The 14,679-nt window shown below is 38.1% G+C and overlaps 1 protein-coding gene across 8 annotated transcripts in view; it reads left to right on the top strand.

Annotated features, from left to right (window-relative positions):
- NFIB (nuclear factor I B) overlaps nt 1-14,396 on the top strand; it is a 179,895-nt gene extending 165,499 nt beyond the window's left edge. For 4 of the 8 annotated variants that reach the window (XM_075739505.1, XM_075739506.1, XM_075739504.1 and 1 more), the window contains exons 11-12: nt 3,194-3,282; nt 14,119-14,396. In XM_075739505.1, coding sequence (XP_075595620.1) covers nt 3,194-3,282; nt 14,119-14,248 — 219 coding nt within the window. In that variant the 3' untranslated portion in view covers nt 14,249-14,396. The remainder of the gene's footprint in view (nt 1-3,193; nt 3,283-14,118) is intronic. The other 4 variants (XM_075739508.1, XM_075739511.1, XM_075739512.1 and 1 more) reach the window with 2 other exon arrangements.
- The last annotated feature ends 283 nt before the right edge of the window (nt 14,397-14,679 follow it).

Here is a 14,679-nt window from a genome sequence, read left to right on the forward strand (position 1 = left end):
AGACCCATGTTCTTTTTCTGTGTGGTTAGGTGGGAGATGAATAAAAAAAAATCATTGATAATGTTTTGCGGATGGAAGGTGTTATTGAATTGGGGTTCATGTGGCTTGCCTTGCTGAAAATGACACAGCCATGGGACTGAAGAGCAGACCTGTCCATCAGGCTTCTAGGAAAGAACGTCACATGCTAAATCAGGTCATTTATTTTGCATTCATAGGATATTTTGCAGAAAGTTTAGTAGTGTTTTTCAGCATTTATTAAATGTCTCATGAGGTCTAATTATTAAGTCCCTCTACTGAGGAATTTAAGTTTTCTCAAGTAGCCTTCAAGTAGTTTCCTCCCTTTTCCTTTCACATGTCCTGTAGAGAAACTCTTTTAGGTGGCTTACTGTGGGTGAGAATGAATGTGCCTTCTTGTCTCCAGCTAACACCATGGCATGATTTTAGAGGTCACTTAAGTTACTCTGAGGACTATAGCTAGCCAGAAAGCTTTCAGCATGACTCCAGACAACATACAGCACTCAAAATATTGTACTGAAGTGCCCTACATGCTTCCAAAGCTTGGTACTCATGTCAGGTCTGTGCTCCCAGGCTTTCCCTACTGGGCTGTCTGGACATCCTCCAAGGGCAGCATTCATGCTGCTGCTGTGAGCAGACATCCTCTTCCATCAAATGCAGCCAGGGCTCATAGAGCTCTTTTAAGCTTCTCCAGCCTTTTTACCCAGAAAGCACTCAGCAGATTCAGACTTTGGAAGTCATATTTCTACATTCTTTCAAAAGTATATTTCCTAATCTTAGACATCCTGATCTCTAAGCAGGAGTGATTTGGAAGAAGAAATTTTATGTGAAGGGGGAAAAAAAGCACATTTTCCTGGCAGGTTAGTTTTTAAAGACAACATGGCAGCTATGTGAGCCTGCTGAGGAGTATGGAGCAATAGTTTTTAAGATTGGGAAGGTGGTTTCCAGCACAGCTGATGCAGTCCTGGGCTTATCACAGAACCCGTTGTCACACAGACATGCAGTTCTCCAGGGTGTTGTCAGTACCACAAGTATGGCACAGCTGGTGCCGTGAATAGCACTACAGTTTACACTAACTATAAGTCTGGTGTAGCATGAATCTTGATATGCATGTGCATGTATGTGTCTACAGCATATATATGAAACGCACATGTTCTATTATTACCATTACAGTATGTAGATGTATATGTATTGAAGTATGCATGACTGTATATAATATGAAGTATGTCATTACTAACATTTATGAAATAGGTTTGAAAAGCTCTTTTGGGAGCTTTCTTAATGACAAATTTAACAAATTAACTGTACATGTGGAAAGTTTTCATACAGACTGTGTGAAGAATATAATGATTTAGTGCAGAAGCTGATTTACTAAAATGTGATGTATCAATCCCTTAGTGTTTTCCCCAAACAGCAAATGCAGTCAGGTTCTATATCAAGCTAAGTGCTCACCAGATTTTTCAGCTAGAGCTAAGTGCATAAAATCATTTGGTAACACTAGGCTTGTGGTTTTTAGTATTTTTTATGGTTCTAATCAGGCAAAGGGCTTTTACTCATAGATTTTATATTTTGTGAAAGAAGAAAAGAGGGTGGGTTAACCTTTCAATTTTGTGTTTCAGCTGGAAGTGAGTTTTTATAGCTAAGTTATAAAGCTTTAAAATATGCATCTGTAATGAAGGTGATGACATTCTTAAAGATTATAGCAGAAATACATCTACTGCACATTGAGGAACTGAGCTGACATATTTTACTATGTCTTCAATATTAAAATCAGGTTTACAATACTGTTTTGTGTAGTGACTAAGCCAAATATTTACCTACCCCTTTCTTTAAACATATTTAATGTATTATTCACAGTTACCTCTAGCAAACTTTTTGACTGCATGTTTCCTTTTCTGGTTAATTTCATGAGGTTTAGTCATGCTTTTAATGGCCTTCAGAAGGTCCCTTGGAGTTCTTTAGATAACAAACAAGAAACTATCCCTATGAAAACATCAGACACTAACATTTCCATTTCTCAGACCTTAACAGCAGGAAGCTTATGAGTCTAGCAGCCAGACAGGGTCAGGTTTGCAATATTGTCTTGTCCTCAGCGTTTGTATTTTTCAGGAAAAGACTGCAATTAATTGTGCTCCTGTGAAAATAGTTTATTGTGGTTTGTTTGCTGTAGCCTGCGCTATCTAAAGACTGAATATGGATAGAGAAAACTAAAATGTATTGAATGCAATTAAACTCAGCAACATTATCTTCAATTCAGCGTGCTGTATCATATATAATGGTACAGCAATTTATATACAACATGACTATACAGAGGTTTAAATGTATGTTTTCTTTGCAAGCCAGATAAGTTCACTTTCTTAACCTTAAAAATAAGCAGTATATCTTTTCAATAAATCTGCTAATACTACAGGGCAGCTGTTAAATAAACAGAGCTATAGAGGGTTGCTTGAACAATCCGTGAGGCAGAACTGGTGATTTGAGGATCTGGGAAGAATTTGTTTTCAGCTAACATTTAGTACATTCCTCATTGTATTAAAATGCAATAAAATATTTTAAATGCTATTATTCTGAGTCTAAAGCAAGATTAGATTATTTTATCACCTCTTGCTAAGTAATACCACTTTCAGTAACACTAGATTAATAAACTTAAATTACAAAATACCTTTACCCTTCTTAAATAGCAAGATAAGGACATATAGTTTGTTTAATTTGGGCAAATTTTCTATAAATTGCATGTCTTCTATGTTTCACAAAATGCATGCTACAAGGTGTTGATTATATTTGACCTTTACTTAATACACAATATATAGAGCATTGCTTAGAGAAAACAGCAGTTTTTATTTCCTTTCTTAAAATATCTCGCTATTGAATATTAACATTTCCTTTTATTCCAGCTCAGTTTGTAATCTAATAATGGCTAATTGTTATGTGCTAAACACTAGTTACTCTTTTATGCTTTATTAATAGAGGAGCATATTAAAGTAGCATTATCTTAAGCAAATCTATAGGCATTTATTTCTCAGAATAAGTTATTTTTGTTTGTTTGTTTTGTTTTTTAAAGTTACTTCTTGGGAAAGTAAGGCTTTTGCCATATACAGTACTAGTTTGCATGTCATTTAAATACTAAAAACTGTAGTACTGCTCGATCCATATCTGACTGCTAGGTTTCAATTGACAGCTGAGGATTTGTGACTGGACCATGAATCAAAACGGCAGGCATTTATACCCCAGTGCCAGTGAGGATACATTGGGAATTACTTGGCAAAGGTAACATTTTAATTATTTCCACCCCTACACCACCTCTAAAAAAGTTGCATTGAGCTACAGTATCTGTTTTAGCAGGCCTCCAGGGGACTATGTAAGAGCATTTGGTCAAAACACCTGTGTAACATTTCTCCCATACACATTCAGGTCATCTTTAGTGAAAGCTGAATTTAGAAATTACCTTAATTAAGCACCTGGAATGAAAATGCTGTGCTATCCAATGCAAAGGGTTTGTAAATTTAAGGGAATACTGATCTTAGGCTTTAAAAATGAAAATGTTGTTCGCAGAATTAAAGGTCGTGTTTTGGGGGGGCTTTCTGGTTAACATAAAGAAAATGGTGCTGTTGGAGGTATAGATGAGTATAATAATAAATGTCTGAGGTGGTGGTGGTTTTGGACAATGAATAACCATACTACTCATAGAGACTTTTCTGACTAATTGGATGGTGTAGCTTTAGGTCACTAACACACGTCCATGAAGGTAAGATATAAACCATCTTATTTCTCAACTAATTAACAGAATAATTAGGAATGATTTACACAAAAGAGAGTTTCTTTTCATATAGGAAAAAAACCCAAGCAGAATAAAATCTGTTAACCTTTGGTACCTTAAGAAATTACTCATTGTTATCTTTTACATCTCTTGGTATATAACGAATTATGGCAACAGTAGAGGTGTGTGTGTCTAAATAGGTGTGTAAATAAATCAGCATAATTGTGAAACATCAGTTTTTCGCCTCTTTCATGTGCGTTGTTATCTGCAACACTCACCACTTAATGGGGGTTGTATATGAAAAACCTGCAGGTTGGGAGCCTGTGAGATGAAGTATTAGCTATTCACTCTCAAAATAATTTTAAATACTTCTTGGACATTTGTGTGCACATGGAAGTATACGTACTTCTGAATAGTTTGTGTAAGTATGTGTGTGAGTGTGTAAATGTACTCTGTACAAAATGCCTTTTGATGCATTGTATTGTACTATGGATTGCTAGAAGGTTTTGGGTTTTTGAGAATCAGCTTGGAAGGGTAATTATAGAATTTGAAAATTAGTGCTGTTTACAAATATGAAGTTTAAATGCCTTGAATATTTTTCCTTTTTGCAATTTTTCTGAAATAATATTTAAAATCTGGAAGAATTGCGGTGGAAAATCAAGGTCTTGTCATTTCTTCCCTTATTGATTAAATGGCACAATGGAAAATTAGCTAATGGATTCACCTCATCTCCTGAAGGGCTGTGATTCACATTATAAATCCCCATCATGCAGTAATTGCCACAGTTTTCAATGTACTGCCAAGAGTGAATCCAAACTGAGCTAGTGTAGCACAGAGGGGGTGATTTATTTTCCCACTACAAAGGATGTTGCTTTTTCAAGGCATTGACAGGTGCTAGGAAATTATATCACAACAGCCTATCTAGGAATAACCTTGAGTGGTTTTAATCAGTCATCACTCATACCCCCTTTAAAGCAATGCTCGTTTATACCGGCTGAAGCACTGTCCCAGCGTTTGCTGAATTCTGTTTTTCAGTACCCCTCACACAACACCCTTGGTCATAAATTATGAAAAGAAAGGAAAGGGGAGGAAAAATACTTCTAGGCGATGACCAAGGAAACTTTGGTGATGAATACAAGCACACTCCATGATCCGCTCACCTTTATAGACAAAACTGCTTTGCAGGTCACTCCCAGAGTGCTGCCTGCTGCTTTGACCCTACCAAGATACAAAAGTGCTTCCAGATGAGCCTGGGCACAAATTCTGCCATGGGCATCTCTTTTCAGGTCTAGGCTACGCTTACTTGGCTCTGAATTAAGCACAGCCTTGGAGGACAAAGAAACAAACTATTGGTTTTCCCTAAGTAGATTACTTTTAGGATTTGGGTTTTGGAATACGACATTCTTCAAATGCCATGTAGGTGAGGATCTAAGAAGAAAAACGATACTTGTGCAGGCTAAGGAGCAGTGAGCCCTTCTAACACAAAAACTAACGCTAAAAAAAACCAAGAACGTATTGCAAAAGGAATTGTTGGCAAAGAAATATGTTCTAGTCCAGACAGTCAAATTTTCCTCCACAAAATGGTTTGATGAATGTTTGATTGTGTGATTTCCTCAAATCTGCAGTGCTTATTTTGATGGTACTTGTTCTGACCTTTTACAGCAGGCTTTTGTGGTTATTTTAAGTATCCTAATTTTTCAGAAATATCATTGACCTCAAGAAGGTAAAAAAGTTGGCAGTGCCTCAGTGTTAGCTGTCCTGTCTCTACAGAAATCAGGTAGCTGAGTGGCCAAGCTGAAAGCTTTGTCATGGAGCATTGTTGGTGAACCACACCTTGGAAACCTGGGGAGAGTGAACGATGATAAAACCTCTGTTATTTCTGTGTTCTTTGTCTTATTAGTAGCTGCCTGCTGTGTCTCTTAGTAGATATGATGCATACTTTCAAATTATGATACAGAGATTTCAAAATATATTTTCAGGGTTTTTCTTTCCTTATAAAATTATGTATCTGTTAGCATTTAAAGTCTCATATATAAGACAGTAGTGGTCCATATGCAAAAGACTGAACTTCGGGGGAAAAAAAAAAAGAGAATATGAATAATACAAGACAAAAAAAACCCCTAAACCACAAAACTTTAAGTCATTGATGCACCATTTTCTTCAAAACCAGAAGACTTGCAAGGAATAGTGATAATAAAAACTAGATTAATACTTTGCTTGCTGAATTAAACATTCTAGTATTTTTAAAGGAAATACTTAAATAAAACATACTGTGAGCATCCTAAAAAAATGGGAAAAAAAGCCAGCTATTTAATGAGATATTTGGAAGTAGTACTTTTTATTTTGCTCCTGATACCCTAACCATCTACATTTTTTTTGTTGTTGTTGCTTACTTACAGCATTTATGGTATATATTTTATTATGTATACTGAACTTTGAATTAAGTTCTCAAGTACTTTTAAGATCATTTAGGTGAGTTTTTTGATGTACATATGAAGAAGATACTCAGAATCCATTAAAAAAAGAACACCTTCTTGTTTCATAACCACAGTTCTGTGATAATAACTGTTTTTCCTAGAGACAGAAGGTGAGGGGAGTCTGTGAAAATCTGTAAGGCTCCATTAGGAAAATACAGTCTCAGTCACTACATGAGATCAAGAGCATATGCAACAAGTAAACTTAAGACATGAGTGAGAGTGAGAAAAAGTGTGTGTGTAAGTCTGATAACATGAGCTTGAGCCTGAATCTCAGCCACTCATTACGGCTTTGATATCAAATCCAGAGGGACCACTCATAAAAGCCAGTATGATGGGTCTCTTTTGGAGCATATTGAGTATTTGCAAGTCTTTGACAGACTGTAAGCAAATTTTCATTGCCAAAGCGTACATTTTAACTCAGCCATTGCCAAATATATTTTTATTCCCAACTATTGTTGCTTATAATAATCTTTCTGTGTTAGTTTTACGGGTTAACTGTTACTTTAACATTACGTTTACACCACCCAGGCAAATGCACTAGGTTAGCATTTCCTGTTTTTGGTCTGTTATCTGGACACATAAGCACAGTACAACAGCTGGTTTGTTCCTGGAGATGCTGAGGGGAGCTCTGTTCTCAGAGTGCTGAATTTCCTTCTCAGCTCTAGCGGTAGGGGTGTTCGGCTTTCCAAGCATCATTTTCCGCTCCCCCCAGCACCACTCTGGGTTTATGATAATAATGCTGATAAGGCAATCAAATGGGATAATCTCTGTTTTGTGAAAGAGGTAGGAGGGGAATTAAGAAGCAGATTACTTTTGTAGCACAGTATCTTGTGTGTGTTTGGTATCGAGCAAAGACATAGCTAAAGTAACAGTCAGCAGCATTGCAGTGGCAAGCACATTTTGGCAAATGCAGACACCTGTTAGAGCAATGGTTCACACCCTCTGCCCCCTCCCCGCCTGCCCCCCACCCCAGTCCCCCTGGGCAATGTTTTGGAATAGAAGTATCAATTAATTACAAATTCAGAACAAAAATGCTGAAGTATCCTGATTGTGAAAGTATTCGTAGAAAGAAAACGTAATGATTTCTGGTCTTTATCAATTTAAATTGCTAACTCTAATAGTTTTGCCCAACTCTGTAATGCAGAAAGATGTGCAGAACATTATGTTTCCTCTCCATCTAGGCAAACATCTTCAGAACACTTCCTAAGAAATTAATTGTATTCAAGCCAGACTTGCATGCTGCCATCCCACAGGAAATGGGTCAGCAATCCATTAAGATGCCATTAGATAATCTAATTTGGAACTTAATCTCTAAATTAACCATGCTCCATACTTGAAGCATACTTGAGAGAAAGAAAAAAGTTTATGTTTGAATCGATAGGGGAGCCGAAGCGTGAAGAAGGCTGTTTGTTTTTTCTGTAGCTGTGGTCACGTCTCAAGCCGTCTGGTAACCAGGAGAAACCAGACATGATGTAATTCCAGATTGAACTTGAACTTCAGAGACTTAGAATGGGGGAACAATGGACCATAGGAATCAATAATGTCCATTTTACACATGATTATGTTTGGAGCTTTAAGTTAACCTTTATGGGAGAAGCAGCAAGAACTGCAGTGTGACCAAAATGAATGAGATGATCCAGAAGCAAGATGTTAAAGCAAAGAAAACAGCTTCAGTAATATTTTCTGAGCAGCGCTGCAGATTCCAGCAGGATTAGAAAAGTTCCCGCTCTGCAGTGAACTGGTTGCCTGTTCTGAGCACTCTTTGTTCACTTAGGTAGGACAAACTTAATCTTATGTTTCCCGTCAGATGATTCTTGGCAGCACTGCTAGGGAAGGAGGAGCATAATATAGAGAATTCCCAAGTGTAAACTGTATCTTTAACCCCTTGGTTTCTCCATTTTTCTACTTCTTGATCATCTTATCTCCATTCTTTTCTTTTGAAGCGGTAAAATTACACCTTGTTTGTTTGTTTGGGGTTTTTTTTTGGTGCAGTTAGGACCTGCATTATTATTTAGCCATGCTAGTTAGAGAAATAAACTTCTAGTTTTAATTTTTAAAAGTGCTAAAGGAAAAAATAGAACAGATAAAAATTGGAAATGGTGATATTTGGGGAAAAAAGCAGTGTAGATGTGGAAAGTGGAGACTCAGTTTTTATAGGTGACCCAATGGTCTCTGGTAACATGAGCCCACGTTCTCCATGGTTTGGCTGTATGGGAGGCAGCCCTCCACTTGGTCATAGCCCCCTCTGTGCATGTTTGCAAACCTCCTTTAGCCCTGTCCTGCACCAAACACTGATGCACGCATGGTCCAGAGCACAGCATGGACATGCGCCATTTCTCTGGGCCCTTCATCTGCGGTGGATTTTCTTTGTTAGTGATGGGCTCTGTGGCCTCTTCCTGATCTTTCCTTATCTTTTTTTTGTTACACTATCAAAAAAAGGGGTCTGCAGGGAATAGAATAAGTATCCTTTCAGCAGAATTCCCTTTTCCCTCCTCTGGGCATAAATCAGTAGCTCTTTACCTCCTCCATCTGCTTGATCATAGAATCATAGAATAGTTTGGTTTGGAAGAGACCTTAAAGATCATTTAGTTCCAACCCCCCTGCCATGGGCAGGGTGCCCACTAAACTGTAAAAGTTGTCCTAAATTAAGCTGAGATATACTTAATATATCTCTTGAAATAACTGCTCACCTTGGAGGTGAAATTTGGCAGCTGAAGGTACCACATTAAGTAGATGCCAGAGGGGTGGTTATTCTTTTGGCAGAAATGCACAAATGGGAATTTAGCCAGGGCACTGAAGTTAGCACAGTTGCGTTTCCAAAGTTCATACCATCTTAACAATTTGAAATTATAAAGTTCCTGTGCTTCTGTGGGCTAGCACTTGTTAGTACAGAGAGAGATGAACCTTGCTGGGTCCCTTGCTAGTGCCACTTTTCTTGAAGTGCATTTCTACCTTTTATGTCCAAAGACTGACCTGGCACAATCTGATCTACCTTGTCTAAGCTAGTGTGTTCATGCACAAAGTAGTAAAGCTGCAAGAAGGAAATACTGGTCTAGGTGTACTTTCCGAATGGTGAAACGGTCTTACAGATTTCAAGCTGTAGTAGAAAGAAGGTAGTAACTGGTGGAAAACAAGAGTCTTAAAATCCTTCAGATTTACTCAGGTCTTATTTGATTTATTTTTTATTGCATTTAGTTAATTGTTTAACATTATTATACTCTTTATGTTATTATAACCTCCAAAGCAAACTGTATATACATATAATGTTAATACTGCTTGTGGTCCATTCCAGTAATATTTTAATCAGAGATTCTTGAAACAGCAATTATTATCTTTAAGAGGAAATCATGGCAGAAATCTTGATTGAATTAACATGTGAAAACTATAATGGAAACTGTAATGGAAAATGTTAACCCTTTAGGATGCCTGCAGAATTTTCCTTTGCTATTTTATTACATTTGAACAGATAAATACATTATACTTGCTGTGGATGCAGAGGGAACTGGTGACTGTGTAACACATCTGATATAGTCTAGTTAGGGTGAAAGAAAACTGTTTCTGGTAGTGAAATTACTTAGAGGTATAATGCTTCAGGAAACCATACTCTCTCTCACAAAGGCTACTAGTCTGAATCTTACAGCAATATCTGATGGTGCTTCTCATGTGATTTTCTTCAAAACTTAGCCTAGAGCGTTTTTTTTGATGTCTTGCTTCATAATCCAGGGGACAAGCATTTATGTTATAACCTCTGTCAGCGCAAGGCTCACAGATTTCCTTGGCAGCAGTGAACTGGGGAGTGGGATGGACCTGCTTTATTCCACTCATACATAGAAAGCTTTTTTTATCTGAAGAATACGATGCATGGGCAGAGAGACGTCTCATTAACTCCTGCAAGGATAACCAGCTTGCCTGTGTCCTGGGCAATGGAAAGAGTTTTGACTTCCCCCCCTTTTGAGGCATTTAATGAACAGAGACAGAGCGTTAACCTCTGCTTTTGTGAAACCGAGGGCTGGAAGTTTACCTGGGATTTATGCAAACTGCAGGAAAGTGTGGTGAAGGGACAGATGTTTTCCCCTTTCCTGCTGTTGCCACCCATGTGGGCCCCCAGGCAGAGTTTGCTTTGCAGTCAGCAGTAGCTGGTGCTTATGCTAGGATGTTCTGCAGAGAAACCCTACAGTGGTTCCATGGGAGAAACTCAACTCTGTGATGCTCACGGTGGTCCCTTCAGAGCAGGTTTGAGAAAGCTGACAGGGGACCTTGCTCTTCTGGGCCATCAGTCTGGCTTGGCTGCACGCAGGAGCACTGGGGAGCTGTGGAGCACGGTGTGGCTCATGTGGTAGTTGAAAGTTCAATTAAATTTACCCTCAGTGTAATGGGTATGTGGGAATGTTGGATAGACAGCCATACATATGCAGCTTAGCAGAGCACGAGTTATTTTTTTTTTTTGTTATGCTTTGTACCTTAGCTGTTCTGAGAGCTTTGTGCTGTGATTACTGCTGTTCACCTCGTTAACTTTCATTCAGGTTTCCTGTTTTGCCTGCGGTAAACACTTGACGGTGGTATTGGGACTGGGGTGGCCCGAGATAGAGTTACGTCAAAGTGCAGCATGATAAGGTTAATTTCTAAAATACAACCAGAGCTTATCAAGCCTTGAAGATGCCAGCTTAGGAAGTGCCAGCAAACAGAGGGCATGGCCCGTCCTCACTGCCCAGCGGGTGTGTGCGGATCGGGGACTTCATCCCGCCTTCAGAGGCGTCGGAGGGATGGCTCTCCCAGCCACCGCCCCCCGACGCGTGCCGCTGCCCACCCGCCGCAGGTGCTCCCTTGCCTGCACCCCCATCTCTGGCGGGCGGCGGAAGCCTCAGCAGCACCAGAGGCTTCCGAAATTCCCGTGGGGTCTACGCAATGCTAACGTGGGAGATTTTTATTGCTCCCTGAGGATACATGAGTGGCACTGACGAATTTGTTGCAATCCGCTTTTTTGTCATGGTCACCACGTTAGATGGGAGGCTTGAAAGGTTTAAATAAACACCTATATTAAATTTGTAGGTCATATGGCAAGAATACTTCTACTAGTCACTTGCTACAACTTATTTTTACTGAGCACTTTCCACAAAATCAAGATCTCTGTCTGCTATATGAGCTAGTAGATAAGCAACCTGCTACAAATAGGAATTTGTTCTTTATCAGCACTGACTGCTTTCCTTCACCCTCTGGAGTCATTAGAAGGTTGTCAACTTTAAAACAAAGGAAAAAGTCACATATATATATATGTATCCAGCCACTGAAGTGCACTGTAAATCTTCAGAAAGATAACCTGGAAGCTGTGTATTTATCCTTTGCAACAGAAATTGTTTAAATACCATGTTGATCTCGCACAAAATTTACATTAAGTGTTCTATTTTGTTTAAGGTCGCTGAACACTGCAAATCCCATGTAACAGGACAGCAAAGAAGTACATACTGTAAAACAGAGATTCAGACAGACCCTGAGCAAACAAATCTGCTTGGTTTTTTTTTAATTTGTAGTTTTTATTACTAGTTCCTATTTTTACAAATCCCTGTACTCGGAAACGATTTTCAATGTGTCTGTTATTTCAGAATTTACTTCTTAATATCACTGAAATCTGAAGAAGGAACAAAAGATGCATTTTAAAACAAATTGCAAAGGAAGATGAAGATTATGTTGAAACAATTAAGCCTCTTAAATGAGGTTCTGGTATTGATTTTTTTTTTAAACATAATCTTTTCATCAGATCATATTGGAGAAATCTTTCATGTATAACTGGGTTTAAGTCTTTGTGAATATTTCAAGATTTGAGGTGTAAATATGATTTTTGAATTTCAAAAGGGGTTATTTCTCCAACAACAGAATTTATTTTATTTGTAACAGTCAATAGAATTAAAAAAAAATAAAATTACTTATTAGCTGATCTTAGGTTTTGAAAATACAATAACATTTTTTTAATTTCTGAAGAAATTCCCCAGATTTTTAGGTGGCCTTCAAGGATATACACAACAGCAAAAAAACCACCCTGTGGAATATTATTTTTTACTTCAGACATTTAAAATACATTAGGATATTAATATTTCTTATATTTCCTTGAGGAAAAAAAAATTAGTCCTGCTCCCTTCAGAATTTGACCATCCCTGAGACAAGCAGGTCAGGAATTTTTTTCCACTTTTTTGTATGCAAAACAGAGCACTTGAAGTTAATTGTTAGGAATCAAAATAGTAAATTAACAGGTTTAGAGAGGTAAAGAGTATCAAACAGGAGTAAACAACAAGCTGTTTGTATTATTTTTATTATAAAAGACATGGAATACGTCCCCTGGATTTAACAAAATAAGTTGACCTCTTTCTTCAGTGTTCATACAGCAGCAACTGAAAGGATCACATAAATCTGTCAAATTAAATGTAGTTATTTCGAACACATTTAAAATAGACAAAAAGGGTCTGTTTTCCTCTTTATACTCGATGCCACAGAAGTGCATCTGCTCGTCGAGGGAGAGAGCAGTACGGAGGGGTGACTGAAGACAGAGAAGGAAGAAACCTTCCAGCATCTGTCCTCCACAAAATATATGGTGGAGGTTTTAGTCTTCAGATGTGTTACTGTGAAGTTTATCAGTCTAATCCCAAAGTGTATTCCCAAGTAAGCTGCTGTGTTTGTGGAAACACCTAGTGCGGAGAAAAACTGCATACAATGAAATGTGGAGGAAGCGTGTGTTTGCATGCAGTGTGTCCAGGTCTGGTGTTAGTTGTTTGGCAATGAGTGCTGACATAATGATGCCATTTTTCTTCTGAACAAATTTGATGAGACTTTCTCTAAAGTCTCTTACTTCTGGATTGCCAGGAAGACTTCTAAGGAAAAGGCTGCTCAGGGTCTGCTCTGGGTACTGAATAGAGGGAACTGAGGTCTTTCTTTGAGTATCCATCTTGCAAATACTGTTGTACCTACTACTAGTTAGTGTCTAGTAAACATGTAAAGCCATTGGTACTGAAGCTCCTCAGTGACAGAGTGCTTTTGGAATGATGACTTAAGTTCCAAAGTCATTGAATTGCCTTTGAAAAGATTTTCTTTCTCACATCTTTGTCAAAAAATTTATGGTACTCGGTGCTACCCTTCTTTCACAGCTACCTTTGGCTGCAGGTGCTTACATGATGGGGGCCCTGTGTTATCCAATGTACTTTAGGCACTGATACTTTTTGGGAAAAATATGTAAAGAAAGTTGTTTGGGTTTTTTTGGTTTTTGGTTTTTTGGTTTTTTGTTTGGTTTTTTTGTTTTTTTTTTTTTTTTTTACATTAAAGGTCCTCTGTTCTCATGGGGACCCATGCACCTCAGAGGCACGTCTTGGGACTGAGGCAAGATAAACTGCCGGGTTGTAAGAGGGTAGGAAATGCACAGGAAACTTAACCACTTAACCTTATGTTATGTTCTTGAAAAGAGCAAACCTGCTCACTGTAGTGTATTTCACTGGCTGTTGTCCCTGGTGCCATATAGTGTTGCTTGTATGGTTTAGTTGTGTCTGCTCTGTATATTTGCATCTGAAATTTTTGGGGGCTTTCATAAACAAACAGGCCACTTAGTGTAAGAAAGCAGTAATGCTGCTTGCAACTGACATCAACACAATTATTTTTCTTTCAAATAAGTCATACTTTCACAAAGAAAACTGTAAAGTAGAATCTCAAGTAATATTCACAAATTTCGTTTCTTACTTTATCTTAAGTAGTGCTATTAATAATGAGTGTTGGCTCATTATTAACCCTGATTCAAATTCATTGTGTTCTGGTTTTTGCAAGATGTTTAATTTATGTTTTGTTTTTTCTCTCTCTTTCTCTCTCTCCTTATCTTTTTCTCCTTTTCAACAGTCCTGGTACCTGGGCTAGCTTGGTTCCTTTTCAAGTATCAAACAGGACGCCGATCCTGCCGACAAATGTCCCAAATTATGGTTTGAACATAATTGGAGAGCCTTTCCTTCAAGCAGAAACAAGCAACTGAGGGAAAAAAATAAAAATAAAAAATAAAAGCAAAATTAAAAAAAGAAAAAAGAAAGGAAGACAGGATGAGAAAAGAAACTGAAGAAAGAAGAAAAAATAGACCAGCAATTGCAGCTCTTACAATCACTAATTCCCTTATGGTTGAAACTGAAATGACATACAAAGGGTCGATGATATTTCACTGATGGGTAGAATGCAGCCCCTGCTAAGTAGCCTTTGTTATATGAAGTCCACTGGGAAATAGATGTTCTGTCTCTGACAATATATTTTAACTGACTTTCTAGATGCCTTAATATTTGCATGATAAGCTAGTTTTATTGGTTTAGTATTCTTGTTGTTTACGCATGGGATCACTATTCCTGGTTATCTCACAAAACAAAGGCTAGGCAGCAGCAACAGAGCTGCAGGAGGACAAGGGCCGTGAGCCAGCCA

This window comes from Balearica regulorum, chromosome Z (genome assembly GCF_011004875.1).
Source record: "Balearica regulorum gibbericeps isolate bBalReg1 chromosome Z, bBalReg1.pri, whole genome shotgun sequence".
In the NCBI taxonomy this organism is placed as follows: Eukaryota; Metazoa; Chordata; class Aves; order Gruiformes; family Gruidae; genus Balearica; species Balearica regulorum.